We start from the raw sequence: 26,514 nt of genomic DNA, 5'->3' as shown, positions 1-26,514 counted from the left end.
CGTTTTCACAATGGATATATAAAAGTCTTGTCTTCCAAATCTGTTAAATCTAAATTTGCCAGACTTACGACAATAGACTCTCCATCGCTGTCCTTTACCACTCCAAACTTTTGACCATCAGTCAATTTAGACAATCTTTCTTTATTGCGTCTCGATAAAATAATCCACACAACACAGATTAGACCAGGTGCAACAGTAAAACTCAATACAATTTGAACAATCCAGGCGGGAACGTACCTTGGACCATCTCTATCCTGCCATAATTGGGGCGAAATTATATTGGCGATACAATAGGATGCCATTGCCATTGCATTTCTTGTCATTCTCTTAGTATAAGAAGAGCCAGCTGTTGTTGCAGCTAGCCCAAAAGAGCATATCCAGGGAACTCCAAAAGACTGCGACGCCAAACAAATTGCAGCCAACATTCCTATCGAATTCTTGATATCCAAGGAAACAGCAAGAACTGATCCTATCCATGCTGGTACAGTTGACCAGACTACTGTAAAACAAGAAGTATTTGGAAAAAACCGCATGAAAGCATAAGCCACGAAAGCCCAAATAACTGCGTAGCCAGACGAAGCGACTGTTACCAAGGTAGAGTTCAAGCTGCTTATGCCTCCCATTTGTTTGTATAAAATCGGCTGCTGGTAAGGCAAGTTGTTTGCCAATTGCTGTAACAAAAAGAATCCCGAAATAAGATACGAAACTGGATCTTTTAAAGCCTCAATGGCATGGTGTCTCTTGAAGTTTTTTTGCTCGATTGATGAATTACTTGACCTTTGAACTCTCCTTATAACCCATACCCTTTCTTCTATTGACAAGAACTTAGCATCAGCAGGATTATTAGGGTATTGAAAATAAACAAGAATTGATAGTAATAATGTTGAACCACCTATTATGATGTTTAAAATCTTATATTTTTCTATTGACCCGAAGATATGAAGCACACCAAATGCAATGAAACCAATAGGAATGGAGGAACCTAGACATGCCGCATAAAATATAGGCTGAGTTGCTGCTCTTTCATCTCTAGTTAAAAACATGCCATTGGTTGTTGTCATTAAAGGAATTGCTACTGACTCAGTTAGCCCTAAAAAGAAACGTAGCACTATAACGCCAGCGTAATTATAAGCAGCGCAGTGTAAGAAGATGATAAGAGACCATAAAACTATAATTCCAAACATCATCTTTCCGAGGGGCAATTTAGTCAACAAGTAAGTACCTGGAATTTGTCCGGCAATAAAACCTACGTAAAATATTGTGTTCACATTATTGTATTTATTTTGATCTAAGCCCGTGGCATCCCAAAATTCCAAAATTGAACTATAAGACAAAGTAGCTTTGTCCATATACATTATCATATTAATTAGAAAAGTCAATCCGAGCACTCTAAAGAATAGTTTCCTAGAAAGCTTTTTGTCTTGCTCAGGAGTAATTTCTGGAACTTCAAGTTCATTTTCATGCATGAACTTTAAAGTTAAATCAGCATCTTTTAATTCAACAACCTTTTTTTCATCAGATGAATCGCTTTTAGATATAGACTTGGTAACACCAACCCCCAGTTCGGCTGTCTTTTCTGATACTGACATTACGTAGATTTAATATGAGAAAAAAAGCTCGAATTGCACCTGAGGCTCTTAAGTAGCTTAAAGTTTTTGCAACAAGATCCCGGAGTTAGGGCCATATATTTGTGCGTCATATCACGCTTCGCATTCGTATTTAAGATAATTGTTCCAGTTCTTAGTAAAAGCACGATCTGCGCATCCAGCCATAATCCTTGAATATACGAAGCTTCTACAAAGTAACGGCTTATTGGCTAATCGTATGTAGATCATCAATGCAAAATTTCCTCAGCCGGCCTTAGGATTGTGGCTGGCAGTCAATTTTACGAACTTTCATATCACCGCTAGGCAAGTGTCTTTCGTCCTATTTTAAGGTGCCGAGGCAAATCTCGGTTATTTAGGAGAAAGTTCTCCAGCGTATAATTACATTTACCATCAAAAAAAGAAACTCCAAGCAAAAACTTGATGTGGCTGAAATCACCCAATATTTTTCTATCTGGACTTGAGATAACTAAATATCCCTAGGACATACCATGCAATCGCTTAAGACTCATCTTGAAGAGGATCATGAAAATTTAGTAATATGTTTCAACTTTTGTCGTAATAAGAAAGTTCTTGTTGATTATTGATAAATCTCGAAAAACTTTGACTTGTGTTACGTTCGACAAGAATACTGCAATTAGCATACGACATTAGGCTCTTTTTCACAATTTAAACAAACTTCACATTGAATACATTGTGAGCTTCTGAGGTATTCCTCGAATTATAATCCTTTGTCTAATCAAATCCTATTATTTTATTACTAAATTAATGAGAAAGGATTGATATTAAACACTATTGATAAAGGAAAAGAGTGATTTTAGAAAGCATCAGCTATTAAAAGGGCTTAAGGGTATTAGATTCAAGCTAAGACCTCTTTGATTTCAAACATTCAAGATGTATTAAGCTTCTGAGAAGTTCCGTTAATAATGCCAATTCTCAAATTACTGTATATGCAGCTCTTTAGTAATTGATACTCAGGGAATAGACAAAAGACGGCTTTCAAAAAAAAAAAAAATTTAAAATTTCACTTCATGTCACTTCATTGAAGGTTCCATGTTAAAAAGTCGATAAAATTTAAAACAAAAATATGATTACCATTTTTTGTTAAAGAAGCTAAGTGATTCAATATAAAAGTATGACAAAATAAGAATGAAAAATAGATACAAAATGAAATGAAAATCCCCGCTTGAATGAGTTAAATCTCCTTGATAAATATACCGACCCATTTAAACACAAAAGATCATTTACTTGAGGATCCTTTTATTAACTTGTGTCAGTTTTCTCCGCGATTCGAACAAACTTTTCCGAATTATTGTTCATGCGGGTTATCAAAAATTCAGTTGCAAAAAATATTATACTACCCCGCCTACATTTCCGATTTTCGTTGCAACTTCTCATATATATTTTATATATTAATCTTAGCAAAAACATGCAAATTTAAAGGAAATAATTAAATTAAAAATGTCAGTCTTATCACTTTCCATTGAAAAGGCAGAAACGAGTTATATCGAAGAGAAAACGTCAGTTGAAGATGCAAATGTTTTAAGTGATGCGCATAAGGACTACTTGATAAAAACACACGGGACTTTGGACTTGGATCCATTACCTTCGATGGATGCAAATGACCCTCTCAATTGGTCCTCTTCAATGAAGTGGACACAATTAGGGATGGTAGCTTTTCATGCTTTTTCAACAACGTTTGTTGCGTCTAGCATTATTCCAGCATTTAGTGCTTTGTCAGAGAAATTCCACGTAAGTCTTGATAGTGTTTCATATTTGGTATCGGCGCAGATATTAGTTTTAGGAACTCTTCCTTTTATCTGGATTCCACTTATGGCAAAATATGGATCCAGAAAGCCTTTGACAATTCTGACATTGTTGTCTCTGATATTGAATCTAGGAAGCATTTTTGCAAATTCATACTCGTCTTTAATGGCATGCAGGGTTTTAGTTGCATTGTTTTTATCTTCAGGAATTGCAACAGGGGGTGCAGTTGTACAACAAACTTCTTTCAGCCACCAAAGAAGTTCTCGTTCTGGTGCATGGTCTGTTATGATAAGCATAGGAAGTGTCATGGGGCCTTTTATCATGGGATTTGTGACGCAAAGATGCGATCCAAAATATATTTTTGTCATATTTTCGGTCATGAACTTCATTCAGTTCTTAAGTTATGTCTTGCTCGGGAAGGAAACCCTTTATAACTACGAAGACTCTACGAGAAACAACACAGACAAATTCAATCAATTGTTTGACTTTAAAGCAATAATGCCAGAACAAAAATTCGGACTCAAGGTAATATTAGCACCATTTCAATTCCTCTATCGTTCTCTGAGAGTACTTTTTAGTGGTTTCACAATTGGCGTCGCTTTTTCATTTTCTAATATTGCATGCGTTATAATGCTTCCTAGTATATTTACAGCTAAATTTCATTTTGGTTCCCAACAAATTGGACTTCAATATATTGCCCATCTCATTGGGTTATTGACAGGAATTTTTCTTTCTGGCTGGGTATCCGATAAATGGATGCAATATGGTAAAAAGCAGAGTAAGGGGCCATCATTTAGGTTGTGGCTATTATACTTGGGGTACATTTTAGGTGCCATTGGGTTAATTGAATACGGTGTCGAACTACAAAAGATAACAAGTTGGTCGGTAACGCCTTTAATTGGAATAGCAATAACACTCTGTGGCCATGAACTTATCAACACAACTATTTTAACTTATGCCATTGACAATAATCCTGAGAGGGCTTCAGATATTGCTACTTTCTGCAACTTTATGAGAATGTTACTAGCATTTGTCGCCCCCTTCTATTTGCCGAAAATGTTTGAGAGTAATTTGAAGTATTCTGGCTCTTTTGGCTTAATGGCGGCTTTACTAGTAATTTCAGGAATTCCAGCAATCATTTTTCATGTCTTAGATAGACTGAAAGAAACGAAGTCTCAAAAAGAAGATGTTTAAAATTTAATAAACTATGTTTTCTACTTGCTAAAAATGTTGTAGATGTTAATTCCTTTATCTAACATAAAATTACTTGAAAGAAACAAGACGCACTAAAATAAATCATAAAAACTCACTTATTTCTTTTTCAACTTCATCATCCCTTTCAATTGCCGCCCAATGTCCAACACCGGTAAGAAAAACAACTCTTTTTTCTTTGATATTTTTCACTATCACCTCGACACATTTTTCCCACGGAGCAGTTTTATCCTCGTTTCCTAGGATGAAAAGCGTCGGTGCTTGAATTTTCCTATAATAATTTTCAAAAGTACCTGAGCTTTTTAATTCCCTAATTATAAGTTCACAGTTGGCAATGTAGTAATCAGGCTTTTGACTAGAAACGAGTTCTCTAATAAATCCTTTTTTTAGATCTGAACATAAAGACCCTACTGCATTCAGAGCGACCGAATTCGAGACGTCTATCATATTACCTTTGGCGCTAATAAGATTAACTCGCTCTTTTAACATTTTTTCTGCTTCAATGAAGGGATGTAGGGGACTAATTAATACATTTTTTTTAATGTTTAGTACATCTTGAAATTGAGCATTGATAAAATTAACGATCATTCCTGCCATGGAATGCCCAATGAAGATTAAAGGCTTGTCATCTAACTCTAGATTTCTCAAAATGTCTAGGATTAACAATGCATCACTTTCAACTGAGATCTTGGTATGGGTCAATTGTGATCTTCCTGCACCATCATTATCAATTAATAAGCAACGGTAAGATTTAGAAAGCTGATGAGCAATTGAGTAGTAAAAATTTTGAGATGAGCCTAAGCCATGCAAAAAGACAATCACTGAAGCATTTGTAGATGCGGACGTATCCATGAACGAATAATATATTCCTTGCGATGTGAAATCTGATATCATTATGTTAATTGTGACTAAATGTATTTAAGAAAATAGCTAAAATTCAAACAGCTGGTGACATAGATATACTGCACCATTTTTCCGCGGCTGAAAGTTATTTCCGAAGATCGAACTTTATAAGAGATAGCAAATTTTTGAGGTGAAATGAGAGCTGAAAAGTATTCTTTTGATACGACGGTATAAAATGATTCAGGCACCCAAAGAAGTATATCTGAACAATGCTTTGATGGCCTTTGTTCAACTGTTCTATAAACAGTCGGATTGTTCGCCACCAAAAGAAACAGATCCTTACATTGATTATTTCACAAGTTCTTCAATATTGATTATGGGTTCAAACAAGGTTCAGGGCCACGAAGAGATCGGGATCCTTAGGAAAAATATGTGGCAGAAAGTCACTAAGAGGAAACATACGGTGAAAAATATTGCACCAATTAGTGAGGCGTCTTTTTTATTAAGCGGATATGTAGAATATACATTGATAAATGGAAAAACCTTGAAGACGGATTGGGCAGCCCATATGGTCTTTGAAAATACTGAATTTCAGAAAATGGGGTTTTATCAGGTTTATCTCGACTCTTCACAAATGATCAATGCCCTCGGAAACTGATATTTATGTTTTCCGCTCTCCAAAAAAATTGAAGTGGAAATGTAAAATCCGATATGGGCAGAAATCAAAAGGTGGAAAGTAGCATTAGAGTATATATATTTGTGTATCCTATTTCGCAATGCTTCTGGGGCCATTCTCCAACGAAAATGACTTATTCTGATGATCCAATAAAAGAAACGATATCTATTTTTAGGTCCCTCTTGAAAGATGAGAGCTTAGACTTACCTGATGAATGCAAAAAACTAGTAGATCAAACAGAATTTGTAAACAGCGGCCAGCGTCTCAAAATTCCTTGCCCTCTTAAGGAATGCGAGGTTTCAGCAGCCCTTAAAGGTGTTGAGTCGTTGGCAGCACTAAGTTTGGTAAAGTTGAGATTTGGTATCGAAGACAAAGCAAAAATTGACTTGTTCCATTCAAATTTGTTTTTGATTCTGACCTATCTTGCCTCAATTGACGGCCAAACAAAGCTTGATGAAAAAGTGAAACTGAAATTGAAACCAACAGACTTATATCAGGCTCAATCGATCACCTACAGAAGAATGGCTGCCAATTTGTATAGAACAAAAGACAATCGTTTTTACCATATTCATGGATCCTTGGAAGCATCAAAGACTTTGAACATGATTGGATTACCTGCTTATAATCCTAAGGTTGTGAACTATCACCAAGTTGTTGATTGTATTCAGACTGCTGTTTCCAAGTATACATGCGGTGAGTTGGAGGCATTGAATGTGCAAAACCGACAAGCCGGAATAGAAGCATTAAAATATGAGCAATTTTTAGATACAGACCACGGGAAGGTAATCTCTTCGAAGCCATTATGGGAGATTGATTGCATCGAAAATGAAACTTTGCCTGTTGCCTTCTCAGAATCGATTTCCACAAAAGGCAAAAAAGCTCTTGAAGGAGTGAAGGTTTTGGAGCTTTGTCGAATAATTGCAGGACCAACAATTGGCCGTATTCTAGCTGAATATGGCGCCACTGTAGTGAAAGTAACCTCACCAGACCTTCCAGATGTTCCTTTTTTTCAGGTCGAAGGCAACATGGGGAAACATGCAACTGATTTAAATTTGAAAAATGAAAATGACAGAAAGATCTTTGAAAGCTTATTAGAGGATGCAGATGTCATAATCGATGGATACAGAACAAACGCTATAGAAAAGCTAGGATATGGGCCAAGTGAGATCCAAAATCTTGCTAAAAAAAGAGGAAAAGGTTACATATATGCTTCGGAAAATTGTTTCGGGTTTGAAGGTGCATGGTCCGAGAGGCCAGGTTGGCAACAAATAGCCGATTGTGCCACCGGAGTTGCATGGGCTCAAGGAACAGCCCTTGGTCTTAATGAACCTATGGTTCCACCTTTCCCAATGAGTGACTATGGGACAGGCTGTATAGTTGCAACGGCAGTATTAATTGCAATACACAAGAGGGCTACAAAAGGAGGAAGTTATTGGTGCAAATCGTCTTTAGTTCAATATGATTTGCTTTTGTTGAAACAGGGCAAATATCCTTCAACATTGTGGCGTGAAATTTTAGCAGAGCAAGATGATGATGTTTTCAAATTACGCTATTATGATTCAGTTGATAAGATTTCGTCAACAGCTTTGAAGTCGCTCAAAAAGTCCTGTCCTAAGATTTTTGAAGAACTGGAAGAGTATTATACAAAAGCGTATTCTGATGGCTTCAATGGAGAACTTTGCGTTTTGAAGCCAGTTGTAGAATACGAGAAAACTCAAGTGGGATATTCCTGTCCTAGTAGACCGAATGGATTTGATCGCCCAGAATGGTGGTGAATATATATTTTAACTGTAATTCTATTTAGAGAAGAATTATATTGATAAATTACAACGTTTCACTTTAAGTTCAATCTTCATGGCTTGGGAATATTGTAAGTAGTTATGAATTTATATCTTTAAAGAACAGTTCCTCTTCTGAGTAGTCTATGAAAGTTGCAAAATGCGCTGGTGAATAAACCAAATAATGATAGTGGTCAATTGTGATACATGCAGGAGTAATGATGTGGGGTTATTAGGAATTATTATTGTGAGAAGATGTTTGAAATACAGAGTAAGATCGCTAACTCAAATGGTTTTCAAAGCAGGTACAAAAAACACAGCTATTAAGAAAGATAGACAAAAGGTCTCAAAGGCATGTGACAACTGCAAAGCTAGAAAATATAAGGTAAGTTAGAGGACAATTTTTTTTTTTAAAACTTTGTATTAACATTTTATTAAGTGTAGTGGAATAGTCCCATGTGAGCAATGCCAAAAGAGAAAGATAGATTGTAGGTTTTTGAATATTGACAAAAGAAGGTTAAAAGGTGCTGGGAAGAAAATTATTGATAATAATGAAAATGAAGTGTTGTCTAGTAGGATACTGGTCTCAAGTTTGCAAGAAGATTCAAATTCTTTATCCCCATCTAATAAACGAGGACTGGAACATATGGAGAAGGGTCCTTTAATGTCTCAGTATAATGAAATTCACAAAGATGAATTACCATTTCCTGAAAAACTGGATACTTCAAATAAAAGAGATATTGCTCAATCAGACAACCTGAAGAAGTTAGAATATTTCAAGCAAAAAGACTCTCGATTACTATTGGATTCTGTTGGAAATCTCAGATATATCGGAGAGAGCAGCCCATTATCCTTGTTGTATGATTGTCGGAATGTATTTCGTGATGTATTAGGAAGTTCAAAATTTACGGATGACCCACAAAGAGTGAAGATCGTTGATAGACCATGTACGATAGGCACATGCATACCCATACAGTTACCTCGAAAAGATCTCACTGATAACTTGATAAAACTATTCGACGACAACATCAACCAAACTTTCTACGTCTTCAATTTGAACTTTTTTAATAAAGAAATAGTGGATTTTATTTATGAGAACCCATTGAGGGCGAAACCAGAAAAGCTAGCACTATTATATCTAGTTCTAGCATTAGGTTTACTATTTAAAGAGCTTTCATTTGGTTCTTCCTTATTTGATTCTCTTCCAGTTTCTTCTGAAAATTTTTTCAATAGTGGATACAGTTACATGAAAGACATCATCGACGATGGCCAACTATGGCTAACCGAGGCTTACTTTCTTATATATTTTTACTACCAGACAACCTCAAAGAGAAGCACTTCATGGTTAACTCTCGGTACAGCTATAAGAAATGCTCAGGCTTTAGGTCTCCATAGAAAAAGCATTAATGAATCCTTCAAGAATCCAGAATATGTATTACATAGAAGAAAATTATGGCGCAGTTTATACATCTGTGACAGAATTTCTTCTATTTTTCTTGGTAGGCCATTGCAAATATCTCATAATGATTGGGATGAGTTTGATTTGACGGAGCCATTGGAAACTGTCGATTATGAAACCTTATATTTGGCTGAAATATCAAAGGTCGCTAAAATAAATGGAGATATAGTCCAAAATTTTTATATGAATGGTATTCTGGGGAAGGAAAATGCTGACAGCTTGTCGTCAGATTTGAAATCATGGTCATTGAATTTGAGAAAGGATTTGCAAATTGACCTGCTTTTGTCTCTGAAAATTAAAATGAACTGCATGGATCCATATACCATACTATTAATGCATCTTGTCCAAATGTATGGTATTTTTTTACTAAGCAAGCCATTTTTCTTATATGTTATCAAACTGAAGTCACCGCCACAGGCTAAGACTTTAAGCTTTTATAAATCATGCATTAAATCGTCGGTTATATCAATTCAGCTCATCTCATTTTATTTAAGCAAAAATCCTAACAGAGTTGAACTGTACACAACCATTAACTGCTGTTTTATGGCTGCTTTGGTCATTGGTCTATCAATAATTCATGCTGAGACTAACGACGAAAACTGTGATTATAGCACTTCATTCTTAATGAGATGTTTAATAAAGGCAAACAAAATACTTTCCTTTTATGGAACCTTTAGCGACACTTCTGAAAGATTCAACACGATTGTAAGGTATATGATGGAAGCAATCGATTTTCAGAAGTTATCAGACGATACCAATGTGAACAAGATGGAAAACATTTATGATAGCTCCGAAAAAGATAGCTATGCTGATAGGGGAGACATTGAAAATCTTACAGATTTTCTACAATTTCAGAGATCTTTCGTTCCTTCCAACGCTTCTATAAACCAAAAATTTGATAATTACGAGACGGAAGAGGATTTAAGTGTCTTCATGTGTAATTTTGAGTCAAATGACTTATTTTTTGAGCATAGCATTCTGTCGCATTTAAGCTGAATGAGAATATCATCACTTTGTAGAGTTATAGAGGGCTATTTCTTCTTTTAGCAACTACAAGACACAACAATTAAGTCAACTTTCAGAGAACTTCTTTGAACATGAATTATTTATTTCTTACTCTATAGGTTATGTGGGGTGCGCCAATAAGTTTATATCTATTTAAATTGAGTTTTTAGGATTATTAGAGCTTCCTTGATTTGCTGAAAGCGACAGTGTGACGGATAATCATATTTAGCGAGTTATTATATATAGGATGAGGAGTTTTCTCGGACATGTTTCTAATCCCCCGTTTTTTTTTTCATGTAATTCAATTTTCATTTTTTTTCAAATCCGATTACCCCAGAAAATTCAATATCCGAAGCTATCATGTATCCGCTTTTGATGTGGGGTAAGTACCACTTTCGAAAAGTTTTTAGTGCATCTCCAGTATATATAAATCATGATAATCTTTAACTCTGTGATATAGAGATACAATCCTTAAATACAAAATTATATTACAAATGTCACAAGAGTTTACTGATACTGTCATAGAATCTTTTGGTCCCAAAAGTACACCGAGGTCTCGTAAGATCATGCTGTCTTTGATACAGCACATTCATGATTTCACGAGAGAAAACAATATTATGGTAGATGACTGGTTGTATGCAGTCAATTTTATCAACAGAATAGGTCAAATGTCCGATGACAAAAGAAATGAAGCTATACTTGTTTCAGATGTTTTGGGACTTGAGGCCCTTGTGGACACGCTTACTCATAACTCAGACAAGAATGACCACACATCGTCTGCCATTTTGGGCCCCTTTTACAGAGAAAATTCTCCCTTGTATCCCAAAGGACACTCAATTATTATCAAGGACGTAGGTGGTGAAAAGGCTTTAATTAAAGGGCGCATATTGAATACAGAAGGTAAACCATTGGCAGGAGCTAAAATTGAAGTGTGGCATTGTGCACCTAATGGGTTATATGAGCAACAGGACCCAGATCAACCTGATTATAATTTAAGAGGAACCTTCATTGCAGATGAGAACGGAGCTTACGAGTTTATAGGATTACGTCCTACAGCATATCCGATACCATACGATGGTCCCGCAGGCGATTTGTTGAAACTAATGGATAGACACCCTATGAGACCAGGTCATATTCACTGGAGAGTAACTCATCCAAGTTACCATTCATTAGTTACCCAAACATATGATGCAGAATGTCAATACAGTCTGGATGACTCCGTATTTGCAGTCAAAGAAGATATTATCATTAAATTTACGCCAGCTTCGGAAGCTCTGAAGAAGAGGGGTGTGCTGGTGGAGTTGGATTACGATATCACATTAACCTTGGAGTCTGAGATACAAAAATGCAGAGCTTCGAATGAGGGCCTTGACAATGATCAGGTAGTTCATTTATAAGATCTTGCGTATTTTCTATTCTCAAAAGACTGTGTACTTTTTGAGGGCTCTTTCCTTTATAAAAGACTTTTCTAAGACTTTTGGTCTTCAATCCAAAAACGTCAAATATGATAATTATATGAAACAAGCACACTGTAGAAGTTTATCTCGAGAATGAAGAATAATTCATTAATTGAAACACTTTTAACCTTCGTAACAAGAAAGAAAAGCCGATTTTGTGAATATTTGAATAAACTATACTTATTCGTTTTCGAAACCATTTAACAATAAAGTAATGGGACATTATATCTATATAAATTTCAGTAACAACTTTTCGGACATTAATCAAACGTTCGCAACTTTACGAGGTAGAGTACGAGAAACGGTAGTTATATGCAGTATATAGACAAGGAGATAACAAATGGGACGGCTCTGTCCTATTTTCTGTTTGCGAGTGCCAAGCAGTTCCTAATTTACTGAGATCTTATCTATGTCGCAATTCAGTAGCCGGCAACACTTCTTCCGCATCGATCGATGATAAAAATCAAAGATAAAAGAACAGGGCCCATAATGAAAAGACAAATAGAATAAATCTGTATTTGATATAAATAACTGTTGAGGTTTAGGTTTGAGCTGGTTTCCATTGAACGATAAGCTTTTATCAACATGTCAAACAGACTTGAAAACTCCAAAGAAAAAGAACAAATAAGGGTTGACATTGGAATAGTACCGAGTGCTAGAGGAGTGAGCGAGGAGTCATCAATCAAAATCTTCGATGAGAAGAGATTGAGAAGAAAGATTGACCGCTTGATTCTTCCATTTCTAATGATAATCTATGGGCTACAATTTCTTGACAAAACATTACTAAACTATGCGGGAGTTATGGGTATCAAAGATAACCTTCAAGGAAACGAATTCAGTAATCTAGGGACTATCTTTTACGCAAGCTATTTCGCAGGAGAAATCATTGTCAGTATTATGATTCAAAAATTTCCCATAGGACGACTTTTGGGATGCTGCGTTGCCCTCTGGGGAGCTATCATTTGTTTTCATGCTGCAACTAAACAGTATGCTGGTTTAATGGTTTTGAGAACTCTTTTGGGATTGTTTGAGGCCCCTGTTGCACCCTGTTTGATTGCAATTACAGCAATGTGGTGGACCAAAGCTGAACAGGCAAGACGAACTTGCTTGTGGTATATGATGATAGGAGTAGCTCAAATAATCGGAAGTTTGATATCATTTGGCTTCCAACACGTGAAATCAACAAATATTGCGAGCTGGCAAATACTCTTCGTCTTTATGGGTATTTTAACTTTCTTGGTTGGCCTATTAACTATTTACTTTTTACCAAACGATCCTGAATCATGTTCCTTTTTTACAAAAGATGAAAAATTAGCAACATATGAGCACGTCAAAGTGAATAACACAGGAGTAAAGAATAAGACGTACAAACCATATCAAATAAAGGAGTTGCTATTTCAAGATAAGCAAACCTGGATTTTAACATTGATCATGATTTTAGTACTGATTCAAAATGGTGCAATTACAAACTTTACTGGTATCATAATAGCTTCCTTTGGCTATTCTAATCAATTGGCTACGCTTATTCAAATTCCAACAGGTGTAGTCACAGTGTCCTGTACTCTTATTGCAGGATACTGTACTGGAAAATTTGGTAATAGAACCCTCATGATTATCGTCTTGTGTGTACCATCTTTGTTGGGCACTATATTAATAGTGGCTTTAAAAGAAGAGCAAAGAGTTGGAAGACTATTTGGGGTCTATCTTTTAAATGCAATTGAGCCAGTCATTCCCATAATATACAACTGGAATTCTGTGAACACATCAGGCTACACTAAAATAACCACCAGAAATGCTCTTACTTTATGCGCTTTCTGCGTTGGAAATATGATAGGTCCCCAAACTTTTCGGGAGACAGATGCACCGAACTATATTCCTGCTAAAATCACTTTGATAGTATTAAATGGCATAATCATGCTACTTTGTTTGGTCCTTCGTTTCATTGTCAAGTCTGAAAATAAGAAAAAGCAAATCTTAGAAATAGGAAGTGACAATTCTGAGCTTGATCTGGATTTGACGGATATCGAAAAAAAGAGCTTTCTTTACATAGATTGACATACATATTTGAATACTAATGACTTTCTATTACAAGCTGCTGGGTTTGTTTACTTAAGTTTCGCAGGCTTGAAGACAGCTTCCAGAGTAGACTCTTATGGATTGCAAGACAACGTTACCTAAGTTCTCTTTAAAATTATTTTATCAAAAGTGAAAATATCAAACAGTCTCGATAACTCAAAAGAAAGTTTGAAACTTGAAACATAAAGTCAGGGGAATAAAACTGTTAATGGCAACAAGAATATCCACGAAACGCATCCTTAAATTTCTTTGTAGCATAAAGTAGGTTTTACTCATTTGAAAAACCATGGTTTTTCACTTCTCTTGGGTCGCAAGCTATGAACCTGATGATATAGGCTGCAAAAACTGTTCCTCCCTATGAATATTCAAAATCTTAAATTAGAAAAGCGAAGCAACAACTCAATTCCTATTATCTCTCTTAGTAATTTGCTTATCATACAACTCCATCAAACCTTTTTCTTTCTTTTTTTTGGGACTTTTTTACAAGCACATTATTATTTGGTTGAAATCGACGCCAATATCTGCATAGATAGTGCTCGGAGAACCTTGAAGGACTTCCGTATTTCTTTCGCTCAAGTAGAACCTAAGTAAGACACAATGAAAAACGCCTATCATCTGCTTCGTCGTCGACACGAAGACATAATATTCTCCTCTTCCGTGAACCCTTTCTCGTAGATTCATTATTATTTGAGTCAGAATTATCTTTATATGCAATCCCGGATAAAAATTCAGGACCGGTCGGAACGAAGCGTTGACCGACTTATGATAGACTAAACCATAAATTATTACAAACGGCTAAGATGAGTTCAGTTAAAACAGAGTATGGTTGATGGTAAGTCAGAAGATTTGGGTGATCAAAAGCTCGAAAGCTTGGAAAGCAATGATACAGACCAAAAAAAGTTAGATCTAGAACAGTTTTGCGTTCAATTTGATGGAATTGATGACAAGGAAGATTCTAGTAGCATGTCAAGGTGGCATAAATGGCTAATTGTCATTTTGATTTCATTAACATCGTTATGTGTCACTTGCATCTCTTCATGCTGGTCTTTAGCGTCTGAGAATATTATGAGACATTTTAATGTCGGACATGAAGTAAGTACTTTAGGGATATCATGCTATATTTGGGGTTTGGGAACAGGCGGAATTTTTCTTTCACCAATTAGTGAGTATCATGGCAGAAAGATGGTATACATACTTGGTTTGGGCCTAGTAGTTTGCTTCCAATTTTTAACAGCATTCTGCAATAATTTAGGTGGAGTACTTTTTGGGCGCTTCATGTCCGGATTCTTTGGTAGCTCTTTCATGTCAGTTGCTTCGGGATCTTTTTCTGACTTATTTAAAGCAAAAGAATCTGCAAAGATAGCTGAAAATAAAGATGCTAATAAGGAATTATCTAATGCTATGATTCTTTATTCAGTTTCACCATTTATTGGACCTGGTATAGGACCGTTGATTTCAGGATTTGTAAATGCAAATTTAAACTTCAGATGGACATTCTACATTATGATCATTTGGTCAGCCTTTTTATTAATTCTAGTCATAATATTTGTGCCAGAGACATACGAGCCTGTGCTATTGAGAAAGAAAGCCATCAGGATTCGGAAAGAGAGAGAGGACGAAAGATATTATGCTCCAATAGAACGAAAGGATGTTACTCTTTATGAAAGTATTATTATCTCATCCAAAAGACCGATCTTATTGATATTTAGAGATTATATGACGTTGGCGCTTTGCTTCTATACTGGGTTTTCATTGGCGATTGTATATCTATTCTTTGTTGCAGTTCCATATATATTCTCAGAAGTTTACAATTTTTCACTAGAGGCCCAGGGAATGTCGTTTTTAGGATTAGTGATAGGGATGGCGTTGACATCGCTTCTATCTCCCTATTTTGTGAACTTGCAATATTCAAAGTTGATGAAAAAAAATAATGGTAAAAGCCAACCCGAATTCAGGTTCATCTCTTTGATAATAGGAGTATTTATAGTTCCTATAGGACTATTTTTTTTGGCTTGGACAACATATTCACTGGTCCATTGGATAGTACCGATAATAGCGACAGGTGTTTATGGTACAGGCACCATCCTTGTCTTTAATGGTATATTCTCTTATACCGTCGAAGCTTATAGATTATATGCGGCATCGGCTATGGCCACAAATTCTTTTATCAGATCTTTAATGTCTGGTGTATTTCCTTTATTTGGTCTTCAGATGTACAAAGGAATGGGTATTCATTGGGCAACAACATTATTAGGTGCTTTCGCCTGTTTGATGATTCCAGTGCCCTTCTTCTTTTACAAATATGGAGAAAAGTTAAGGAAAAAAAGTCCCTATACGTGGTCCGAATAGAATAAATAGATGGAATATATATGTAAAATTTAGCATTGGCAGAAAATCAATTCAAAAAGTCTTGAATCTTTTTTATCAGGCTTTTTTCAGTAATAGATTGGATTGATTCTTATATATTATGTTCAAATTATATATATATACATATATAATTTTACGCCGCAGAAAAACACAATACTTGGTTCGATATGAAGCTAGCAAGCAATAACACAGATGGGACTAAAGCAAATATACGCATTTGTAATGTATTCCCAATAATGGTCCCTTTTGAATGGCTCATACTTTTTCCTAATGGCCAGGGACGCAAAATTTGGTTTTATCGTTAGGGGCCTGGCCGATTGGCTTCATGAACTTTTGCAATGAATGCTTTCATTCTACTCTATTAGAATTTCTCGGGGCATGAAATTTGTTGAGGTCAGGAATATCATGCCTTGCTTGATGGCTAATCAAGAGAGCAAGGGAAATAGAGCACTTTGGATTTGTGACAACGTTTCCAAGTTTGCTACTCTTTAACACAACTAAACATTCGTTAGTCATTTATCTACCGTCCAATTATGCTGTCTGACTCGATATGTTTTCTGAAACATTTTATGTAATTTCACTGGTAAACGAAGATAAGTTTCTTCTCTCGATGCTAGCTATCTTGTTTAAACCTACTCGGTTGATATGTTAAATGTGGATCCTTTATAATCTGGATTAAAGTTACTGAAAAAAGTTCCAATAGATAAATTCCATAGTCAATTAAATGTGATTTTAAGAAATAAAAAGCTCCGAGCCTGAAAATTATACGAAATGTTCACCAAACATATCGAAAATACTTCTCCTTTTCAATGTCTGTCAAATCTAACCCTTCTTCTTCTACGAAGTTTTCGGGAACAGGGCCATATTTCTTATCTCGCCTTGCATTTTCATAAAGACAACCCACACCATACGCAATTATACTTAACACTGCTGCTGCAGTGAATCCCAAAATAGCACGGTAACCTGTTTGGTAAGTAGGAGCCTGACTAGTAATAAAAAATTGTGGAGCAATAATGTTGGAAACGCAGTATGAAATAAAGTTTACAGCATTTACAACAGTCTTCTTTGTGTGGCCAGAAGTGTTTGCCATCGATAAAGTTGTCATACTAACATATGGACCCCAATAAAAGTAAAAGAAGTAGTACGCTGCTAGCAACTTGCCGCTATCTAAGCTCATCATCAAAGCACAGCATATAAGGGGACACAAGCATACAATTGCAGTGCTTATACTTCTGTACTTTCTAGGGTACTTTAAACTGGGTAAAGCTATCAACCAGCTGCTCAAAGTCATAAAAATACCAGTTGGGATCCCCAAAAGCGTTGTGTTAAGGGGAGAATAACCAAGGCCCGATACAATTTGGGCAGCAAATGTCACTAACCCACCGTTACTGATGTTAATGGATAAAACGAAAATAGACATGACCCAGGTTTTCCAGTCCATCAAAGCCTCCCACAGTTGATTCTTTTTAAAAACAGAATTTTTTGTACCTGTCATGTTTTCCATTGTTCTGTGGACAGCAATATAACTTTCCCTTTCATTGAATAAGCGACATGACATTGGCGAATCAGGCAACAAGAAAAACATTATAATAGTAAAGAAAAATGTTATGGCACCAAAAACTAAAAAGAGCAAACGCCAATTGTCAATTGCAGAGTGGGCATGTCCTAATCCATAGGATAGAATACCTGTTATGACGGAAGAAAATCCCGAAAACCAAATGGCAGTCCTAAAGGGCTGTTCCGATTTCTTGTAGAACATTGCGGTGATAACAGTTAAAGATGGAAAGAGAAAAGCCTCTCCCATTCCAAGTAGAAACCTCATAGCTGCTAGCGATCCAAAATTTTTACCAGCAGCCATACACATCAACACAATACACCAGGCGAAAAAAGATGTGCATAATGTTTTGGAAACTGGAAGCTTTTGAATAATGTAGTTTGCCGGAAACTCCATTAACAAGTATCCAAAATAAAATATCGATCCAAGCCAAGAATACTGATTGCCAACTAAATCAGCATCAACTTTCATGCCATAGATGGCTGCATTAGATATAATAATCTTATCAGCAGCCGCAAGTGTGATAACAATTGTCATAATTGGCATAAGCATCCAGTCAATCTTTCTTAATACTTTCTTCGCTTCCTCTGGCGTATAATTTGCATGCTCTGAGTGATCTTGTAAGAACTTAGCACCCGCATCGAGATCTTTGGACCTTTCATCAACCTTTTCTAGTACTTCTAGTTCATATTGTTCCAGAGTTCTCTTTTCTTCGCTGATTCCTCCTACTTCGCTTTCACGGCTAGAATGAGTAATGCTCATATTTGCCATGTATGTAAAATGTATTCTTGAATCCGAAAATACTGAGCTGAGTCTCTCAATATAAATATTAACTTTTCATCTTGCTTTTCATGTCGATCGTTATAGAAGATAGTTATCGGCCATTAGAGCTTTTGATAAGAGTACACCTTCCTGAAAATTTTCTTTAGAGTTTTCCAGCGGAAACTGTACGCGCGCTGCATTCACGGCTTTTTTTTCCGTTTTAGCTCAAGCCGATCTCATCTTTATCAGAAGATATATCGGAGATTTCGCAACTTCGTTAGTTTTTAAGGACCTTGGTTGTATTCATAAATTCTTTATTAATTGCAATAAGATCATTGATAACGAAGTCAAATTTCAAGTATCTTTTGACTAATTTAAGACATTAGAAATCAAGCAAAATCTAAAATGAGCAAGAAGATTATAGTTGTAGGATGTGGGGTAATGGGATTATCTACGGTGGTTCACTTGGCTGAAAGAGGAGATTACGAAATAACTGCAATGGATGCCTATGAGGTTCCTTCTCCATGGTCAGCAGCCAACGATATTAATAAAATTATTCGTTCGGAGTACAAAGAATTCGTTTACACCAAGTTGTCAGTCGAAGCAACAAGGCAATGGAGAACGGACCCGATTTTTGAGGGCGTTTACAAAGAATGTGGTAGAATTTTGATGACACCTTTGCATCATCAGGGACGTCAAAAGTATGAGAAAGAGAGCATTATGAATTTAAGAAAAATTGGCAATGAGGGACGCAAAATTGAGAACCTACAAGGAGGCCATGCTTTAAGAGATAAGTTTGAAATGCTCGAAAATAACCGTGTTCATGATAACGAGGTAGCAAGGTGGAATCCAGAAGCTGGGTTGGCGCACTCTGCTAATGCTCTTCGAGCTATGTATGAAAAGGCAAAGAGTTTAGGAGTGAAGTTCATATTTGGAGAGGCAGGTCGAATAATCAAAGTAGAAGAAAGGAACCAAAAACATTACGTCTTAGCAGCAAATGGTACACTTTACACGGCTGATCAGATAGTACTTTCGGCTGGGGCTTCTTCGGGATATATAGTGGATTTGAAACAGCAGCAAGCAGCTACTGGTTTATTTGTTACACACATTCAACTCACTTACGATGAATATGAAAGATTTAAAAATATGCCGATCGTATTCGATGCCGAAATGGGCTATTTCTTTCCTCCAGATCCAGAGACTAGAGTTTTGAAGATTGCGTTGCCGGGATCGGGCGCATCAAACTTTGTCAAGGATCCTTTTGATGGTCGTAAAGCGAAGAGTTTACCTAGATATAAGCAGCAGAACCCCAGTGATACGATTCCCCGTAGCAGTATCTCCCAGGTTCAAAAGCTCTTAGAAAAATATGTTCCTGAGCTAGCGCACCATACCATTTTTAACAGCAAATCATGCTGGATTGCAGATACTTACGATTCTCACTTTATCATCGATCAAGTTCCAGGTTCGAAGAATCTTTTCGTAGCTACGGGTGACAGTGGTCATGCCTTCAAATTTTTACCTAACATTGGCAAATACATTGTTTTAAGATTAGAAAATAGATTGGATGCAGAGCTCAAAGAGCTCTGGAGATGGAAAGACGAAACAAGGGCTTTTGATTCGACATCCTTGGATTGGAGAGTTGGAACTGATAGCTTAGATTTTAGTGAGATCAAGTGGGCCGAAGAAAATGGCATGCTCAGATGCAGTTTATAAAGATATAGACGTATTTAGCCTGAAATAAGACAGCAAAGTAGATCTACAGGATTCAAGCATCATTATTCAGAATATAGCAAACCTGGTATATTTCTTTGACTTCCAAGTCGATAATTATCTCTGTGATATACGTTTATTTCGTAAGATCTTGTTCCTTTCAAAGTGCATTTAGCTTACGCAAATTATTACTCAAAGGGGAATTTTTCGTTTTTTTTTTAGCGGGCGCGTGGAGTTTCCTCCGTATCGCTTTTGTCCTGGTTTATTTGATATTCGATCCACTCATCAGTGATTACTGATAAAGAGATGGGCGTATCTAATGCTCAAGGAAACCGGGGGAAATAAATAAATGATAAATTAACCGCCAAACTTCGTTTAAGAGTTCATAAATAGTCCACTGAGTGAGTCTCATTTTAGTACTTAGATCATCGACAGCAAGATTTTTAAAATATGACTTTAGAGGGTGGAATTAAAGTGGCTATAGATCGCGGTGGAACATTCACTGATGTTCTTGCTATCATTCCAGGAAAAAAAGATTATGCTTTCAAATTACTCTCCGAAGATCCATCTAATTACGAGGATGCAAATATTGAAGGAATCAGAAGGGTATTAGAGTGGGCTACTGGAAAGTCTTATCCAAGAGGTCAACTTTTGGATACATCAAGTATTTCAAGTATTCGATTGGGAACTACAGTTGCGACTAATGCTTTGTTGGAAAGAAAAGGTGTTCCTACAGCATTGCTTACCACAGAAGGATTCAAAGATCTACTTCATATTGGTAATCAATCTCGTCCAGATTTGTTCGATTTAAATATCAGAAAACCAGAAGTTCTTTATAAGTGCGTAGTAGAGGTGGAGGAAAGAGTGACATTGCCTGCTTACACAGAAGATGCATCAGGATACACAGCAGACGATTTGACTGATGGTAGCGAATACGTACTCGCAACGACCAAGGAAGTAGTTCAAATTGTGAAGCCCCTAAACGTGGATAAGACGAGAAGACAGTTACTAGAACTAAAGGAAAATGGAATTGATTCGATTGCCGTTGTACTTATTCATGGATACAATTATCAGGATCATGAGAAAAAAATTGGGGAGATTGCAAAAGAGATTGGCATTAAAAATATATCTTTATCTCACGAAATCCTTCCAATGATAAAGGTAGTTAATAGAGGTCATTCTACATGCATTGATGCTTATCTTACTCCAATAATTAAGGACTACATTTCAAGCTTATTAGCTGGCTTTGAAAAAAATTTTGAAGAAAACACTAGAATTGAGTTTATGATGTCTGATGGAGGTTTATGTCATTACCAAAAATTCACTGGCTTAAAATCTTTATTGTCAGGACCCGCAGGTGGTGTTGTTGGTCAGGCCCTAACGTCATTTGATATCAAGGATGGTACACATACTGTTGGGTTTGATATGGGTGGTACTTCTACGGACGTTTCTAGGTATGCAGGCGAATATCAGCACGTATTTGAGACAATAACTGCTGGTATTAAAATAGCTTCACCACAATTGGATATCAATACAGTTGCAGCGGGCGGTGGTTCCATTTTGTCATATGAAAATGGGATATACACTGTTGGGCCTGAGAGCGCATCGGCACATCCAGGTCCCGTTTGTTATAGAAAGAATGGAAATAAATTAACAGTTACAGATGCCAACTTGATGTGTGGAAGAATTTTGCCTGAATTTTTTCCTAAAATATTCGGCCCTAATGAAAACGAAGCTTTAGACAAAGTAGGTGTGGTAAAGAAATTTGAGGAATTGGCGAGTCAGATTAATTCTGAGAATCCTCAAATGAAACCTAAAACAGCTATTGAAATTGCTTTTGGATTCCTCAAGGTTGCAAATGTTGCAATGGCCAAGCCTATTAGACAGCTTACCGAAAATAAAGGATATGATGTTACAAAACATAATTTAGCTTCTTTTGGTGGTGCTGGTGGACAGCACGCTTGTTCAATTGCAAAAACACTTAAAATAAAAAGGGTAATAATTCATAAATACTCTTCAATTTTGTCAGCTTATGGTATTGCATTGGCTGATGTGGTCCATGAGTCTCAGAGACCTACTTTGTGCTCATATACTGAAGCTTCTAAAGCTCATTTACTTAAAGAGTGTGAAGACTTAAAGAAGGAAGTAGCTCAAGAATTAGAGGATCAAGGAGTAGATAGCGTGAATTATCAAATCTTTTTTAACATGGGGTATAAGGGTTCTGATTCTAAGTTGATGATATCAGAGAACGCTAATGAAGATTTTTTAACAACCTTTTATGCAAAACACCAAAGAGAATTTTCATTTAATGATATGGATAGAGAAGTGATTGTTAGTGACGTGAGAGTGAGGGGCAGTGGCAATGTGAATAAAATCACTGAGCTGTCCCCGTTTGATGCTTTAGAATCCACCAAAACTAAGCGCGTTGCTGATGGAGTAGAGAGACTCAAATCTCCTGTCTACTTCGACGACGGCTTTATTGACTCGAAGGTTTACTTCTTAGAAGATCTAAATGTTGGCGATGTGATACCTGGTCCAGCGATCGTCTTAGATGCTACTCAAACTATTGTAGTAGAACCAAGTTGTGATTTGACAGTATTGCCAAGGCACGTAATTATTGATTTGCAAGAAGATCAGCTGGATATTACTTCTACCGTTAAGACAGAAACCATTGATCCTCTTCAACTCTCAATTTTTTCGCATAGATTTATATCAATTGCAGAGTCTATGTGTACTACTTTACAAAAGATAGCAGTTAGTGCTAATATCAAAGAGAGAATGGATTTCAGCTGTGCATTATTTGACCAAGAAGGTAACTTAGTTGCGAATGCTCCTGCGGTTCCCGTTCATTTAAGTTCTATGTCGTTTGCCGTAAAATATCAAATTAAGTACTGGGGAAATTCTATCAAAGAAGGAGACATTTTGGCTACTAATCACCCTAAAGCTATGGGAACTCATTTACCCGATATTACTATCATATCACCTGTATTCGTCGATGGAAAAATTCGCTTCTTTGTCCTGTCAAGGGCTCACCATGCTGAGATAGGTGGAACCGTTGCGGGATCTATGGATTCGTCTGCGACACATCTTGATATGGAAGGAGCAAAATTTATAGCTTGGAAATTGGTCCTGGGTGGTCAGTTTGATTATGATGGTGTTCAAAAATATTTCGTGGATGATCTCAAGACAATACCTGGGTCTTCTCCTACTAGAAAGATTGAAGATAACATCGCTGATTTAAAAGCTGAGATAGCTGCAAATCAAAAAGGTATTTGTTTACTCTTAGATCTTTGTGACGAGTATAATACCGAACTAGTATTATTTTACATGAAAGCTATTAAACAAACGTCAGAATTAGCAGTTCGGAGATTTCTTAAAAATATCGCAAAAGAAAACAAGCATAGATTACCTCTTAGGGCAATTGATTTTATGGATGATTGTGCAAAAATCCAATTGGAAATTGACATTAACGAAAGTGATGGATCGGCTGTTTTTGATTTCACTGGTACATCCGAGGAAACTTTTAACTGTTTCAACGCACCTCAAGCAATCACTTTTGCTTGTATCACATATTGCTTAAGAACTCATATCACTAATGGTGATCTCCCTTTGAACGAAGGTGTATTAGCACCAATTAAAGTCATCATTCCAGAAGGAACTGTACTTAATCCGAGTGTAACGGCCGCAGTCTCAGGTGGAAACGGAATAACGTCACAGAAAATAACTGATACTATTTTGAAAGCTTTTGGGACTGTTGCAGCATCTTATGGATGTATGAATTGCCTATGCTTTGGCCAAGGAGGAATTGACAAGAATACTGGTCAAATGATATCTGGCTTTGGATTTTGCGAAACTATAGGAGGTGGATCTGGTGCCGGAAAAGGCTTCAATGGGTTCAGTGGAACTCAGTGCCATATGACAAATACATTGATGACAGACCCTGAAGTTTTGGAGCAGAGATATCCTGTCATCTTACGCCAATTCTCGATTAGAAAAGGTAGTGGTGGCCGCGGCAAATGGAACGGTGGTGATGGTTTAATACGTGAGTTGGAATTCACATCACCTTGTCATGCTTCTGTTTTAACTCAAAGAAGAGTGTTCGCTCCTTATGGTATGGCTGGCGGTGGCGATGGGGCTCGGGGTCAAAATAAACTAGGAAGATATGATAAGAATAGAGGATCAATTTTTTGGAAGCATCTTGGTTCAACGGCTGAAATTGAGCTTCAGATTGGTGATATTATAAAAATATTAACACCTGGTGGAGGTGGCTACGGTATTGTCGATGAGGAATATAAAGAAACTTCTGAGAATACTAGAAAAGAACACTATCCAGCTGCGGGAGGATCGTGTGCTCTTCTTCAAGAGAGCCTTAATTGTTCACAATAAATAGGTAAATAGATAGAATTTATCATAATGTATTCTAACAGTCTTGTAAAGAAGTAAAGTTGTAGCTATCTACTGCATATACATTAAGATGCAAAATAGATAAATCGGTCGTGTTTTCTTACAGAAAACAAGGAAAGCGTAACCGCCTGATATGTACCAATTTCAATAGATTCAAGATCCTTCCGAAGTGACCATCTTAAAGTATAGAAAACATGAAAAGAACATCTAAGCGCTTTACTAGGTCAAGATCGGGATGTAATACTTGTAAAAGTAGAAGGAAAAAATGCGATGAAGGGAAACCAACGTGTAAAGCTTGTCAACGACTTCAGCTTCCCTGTACTTATAAAATTGACCTAACATGGAACATGAATAATCACCGAGTACACCATTTAGACACCTGTACCCCGAAAGTTTCATTGGATTACGTGATAAGTGTCACGAATCATGACTTCGAGACAAGTATGTTACTAGGAAGCTTAAATTCAGTAAATGGGACACATTCCGATAAAGAAAACGAATTAATTATGAAAAAGATTCGGGAAAATCATATATTAGAAGTCAATTCTGGTCATGAAAACTCATTTGAGTCATTTGAACGTGATATAGATGTGGAGGTTGAGCTCTTTGAATATTATATTAATGTTGTGTCTGAGAAAAAGTCATTTTCCAATACTGCCTTTAATCAGTTTAAAACATTAGTGGTGCCAAGTAGTATAACCTCGCCTGCATTATTCCAGTCAATTATAGCTATAACAGCGAAAGAGATACATAAAAAGGGTTCCGAGAGGTCAGATTATTACGCTAAGGTAACTTCTAAATACAAAGATGATGCTATTAATAGTCTCTATAAAATACTTGATAGTGAGCCCAATTTTATCTCAAATCAGTCATGTAATGGTCTAAACGAAATTATAATTACGATACTTATGTTGTGCTCTTTGGAAATTAGTGACAAAGGAAACATGAGATGGATCAACCACCTTAAAGAAAGTTGTCTAGTATTCAGTTCGTTGCTGGAGACAAAGATATTATCATCCGAAACTCTTCTTTTTGCTTACAGGTATTTCACTTTGAGATACATTCTATTATTGACAACTTTAAATGGGAGAGAGCTCCATAATATAATTGAAACTATACCTTGGCCAATAATTGATACATTCTTCCAGAACGACAAAATTGACTATATGCTAGGCTGCTCTCCGAGATTATTACTCTTGATTTATGAGGGTGTGCTAACCCAAGGAAATCGAGAGACTCCAAAGAAAGATGCTGCTGAAATGCTATATCAACTTTATAAAAAGCTTGGAGACCTCAAACAGAGTCTAGATGAGAATGATGATGGCTCACTACAGCTCTACCTTTGCTCAAGTGCTTATTTGTTGTCAGCAAAAGTATACTTGCACAATTTGTTTATTCAGCTTACCGGTAAAGATGAAGCCAAAAATATAAACACAAATTATTGTTTTGATGACGATCATTTGATAATAAGAAATTTACTAGGAGTTTTAGAAATATGTACAAAAAAATCAGATTCCCAAAATTTGTTTCCCACTTGGTGTCTATTTATTGCAGGGATATGTCATACTGACGAAGAATACAGAGCTTCGATACTAAAAATATTTCAAAACCTTGAAACTTTTTGGCCCCTGGGGTCACCAACGGGGATTTTGAGAGCAATCAAAACGATTTGGAGGATTGAAGATTTCTCATTTGATCCTGCAGTTTTGAAGGGAGATTGGAGAGACATATTGAGCATAGTGGGATTTAAACTAGCATTGACATAAATTCTTTTGATTTTTGTCTTATCTGAGAAATGTGACTCAAGCAGCCCAAAACATATGAAAGAAAAAATCAAAT

At 36.4% G+C, this 26,514-nt stretch overlaps 13 protein-coding genes across 13 annotated transcripts; 10 read left to right on the top strand and 3 right to left on the bottom strand.

The window, feature by feature from the left end:
• Positions 1-5: 5 nt before the first annotated feature.
• On the bottom strand, positions 6-1,589 carry PRCAT00004270001 (uncharacterized protein; the record flags this gene model as incomplete). Its single annotated transcript, XM_062954259.1, has 1 exon — positions 6-1,589. The coding sequence occupies one exon, from the start codon at positions 1,587-1,589 to the stop codon at positions 6-8; it is 1,584 nt and encodes a 527-aa protein (XP_062810979.1).
• A 1,476-nt stretch (positions 1,590-3,065) lies between these two features.
• PRCAT00004269001 (uncharacterized protein) lies at positions 3,066-4,565 on the top strand (the record flags this gene model as incomplete). Its single annotated transcript, XM_062954258.1, has 1 exon — positions 3,066-4,565. The coding sequence occupies one exon, from the start codon at positions 3,066-3,068 to the stop codon at positions 4,563-4,565; it is 1,500 nt and encodes a 499-aa protein (XP_062810978.1).
• A 102-nt stretch (positions 4,566-4,667) lies between these two features.
• Positions 4,668-5,477, bottom strand: PRCAT00004268001 (uncharacterized protein; the record flags this gene model as incomplete). Its single annotated transcript, XM_062954257.1, has 1 exon — positions 4,668-5,477. The coding sequence occupies one exon, from the start codon at positions 5,475-5,477 to the stop codon at positions 4,668-4,670; it is 810 nt and encodes a 269-aa protein (XP_062810977.1).
• A 184-nt stretch (positions 5,478-5,661) lies between these two features.
• Positions 5,662-6,084, top strand: PRCAT00004267001 (uncharacterized protein; the record flags this gene model as incomplete). The annotated part of the gene is made up of 1 exon (XM_062954256.1): positions 5,662-6,084. The coding sequence occupies one exon, from the start codon at positions 5,662-5,664 to the stop codon at positions 6,082-6,084; it is 423 nt and encodes a 140-aa protein (XP_062810976.1).
• A 53-nt stretch (positions 6,085-6,137) lies between these two features.
• Positions 6,138-7,877, top strand: PRCAT00004266001 (uncharacterized protein; the record flags this gene model as incomplete). Its single annotated transcript, XM_062954254.1, has 1 exon — positions 6,138-7,877. The coding sequence occupies one exon, from the start codon at positions 6,138-6,140 to the stop codon at positions 7,875-7,877; it is 1,740 nt and encodes a 579-aa protein (XP_062810975.1).
• Positions 7,878-8,064: 187 nt separating this feature from the next.
• On the top strand, positions 8,065-10,335 carry PRCAT00004265001 (uncharacterized protein; the record flags this gene model as incomplete). The annotated part of the gene is made up of 2 exons (XM_062954253.1): positions 8,065-8,265; positions 8,320-10,335. 2 exons carry the CDS (start codon positions 8,065-8,067, stop codon positions 10,333-10,335), a joined length of 2,217 nt encoding a protein of 738 aa, XP_062810974.1.
• Positions 10,336-10,838: 503 nt separating this feature from the next.
• On the top strand, positions 10,839-11,741 carry PRCAT00004264001 (uncharacterized protein; the record flags this gene model as incomplete). The annotated part of the gene is made up of 1 exon (XM_062954252.1): positions 10,839-11,741. The coding sequence occupies one exon, from the start codon at positions 10,839-10,841 to the stop codon at positions 11,739-11,741; it is 903 nt and encodes a 300-aa protein (XP_062810973.1).
• Positions 11,742-12,386: 645 nt separating this feature from the next.
• Positions 12,387-13,856, top strand: PRCAT00004263001 (uncharacterized protein; the record flags this gene model as incomplete). The annotated part of the gene is made up of 1 exon (XM_062954251.1): positions 12,387-13,856. The coding sequence occupies one exon, from the start codon at positions 12,387-12,389 to the stop codon at positions 13,854-13,856; it is 1,470 nt and encodes a 489-aa protein (XP_062810972.1).
• Positions 13,857-14,699: 843 nt separating this feature from the next.
• PRCAT00004262001 (uncharacterized protein) lies at positions 14,700-16,226 on the top strand (the record flags this gene model as incomplete). The annotated part of the gene is made up of 1 exon (XM_062954250.1): positions 14,700-16,226. One exon carries the CDS (start codon positions 14,700-14,702, stop codon positions 16,224-16,226), a length of 1,527 nt encoding a protein of 508 aa, XP_062810971.1.
• Positions 16,227-17,019: 793 nt separating this feature from the next.
• PRCAT00004261001 (uncharacterized protein) lies at positions 17,020-18,570 on the bottom strand (the record flags this gene model as incomplete). The annotated part of the gene is made up of 1 exon (XM_062954249.1): positions 17,020-18,570. One exon carries the CDS (start codon positions 18,568-18,570, stop codon positions 17,020-17,022), a length of 1,551 nt encoding a protein of 516 aa, XP_062810970.1.
• A 396-nt stretch (positions 18,571-18,966) lies between these two features.
• On the top strand, positions 18,967-20,274 carry PRCAT00004260001 (FAD-dependent oxidoreductase; the record flags this gene model as incomplete). The annotated part of the gene is made up of 1 exon (XM_062954248.1): positions 18,967-20,274. One exon carries the CDS (start codon positions 18,967-18,969, stop codon positions 20,272-20,274), a length of 1,308 nt encoding a protein of 435 aa, XP_062810969.1.
• A 447-nt stretch (positions 20,275-20,721) lies between these two features.
• On the top strand, positions 20,722-24,657 carry PRCAT00004259001 (uncharacterized protein; the record flags this gene model as incomplete). Its single annotated transcript, XM_062954247.1, has 1 exon — positions 20,722-24,657. The coding sequence occupies one exon, from the start codon at positions 20,722-20,724 to the stop codon at positions 24,655-24,657; it is 3,936 nt and encodes a 1,311-aa protein (XP_062810968.1).
• Positions 24,658-24,869: 212 nt separating this feature from the next.
• PRCAT00004258001 (Zn(II)2Cys6 transcription factor) lies at positions 24,870-26,441 on the top strand (the record flags this gene model as incomplete). The annotated part of the gene is made up of 1 exon (XM_062954246.1): positions 24,870-26,441. One exon carries the CDS (start codon positions 24,870-24,872, stop codon positions 26,439-26,441), a length of 1,572 nt encoding a protein of 523 aa, XP_062810967.1.
• Positions 26,442-26,514: the final 73 nt, after the last annotated feature.

This window comes from Priceomyces carsonii, assembly GCF_900007245.1.
Source record: "Priceomyces carsonii strain CBS4050 genome assembly, scaffold: Debaryomyces_carsonii_scaffold_4, whole genome shotgun sequence".
NCBI lineage: Eukaryota > Fungi > Ascomycota > Pichiomycetes > Serinales > Debaryomycetaceae > Priceomyces > Priceomyces carsonii.
The sequence above is the reverse complement of the archived record's forward strand: the minus strand, read 5'-3'. Positions and strand labels throughout refer to the sequence as shown.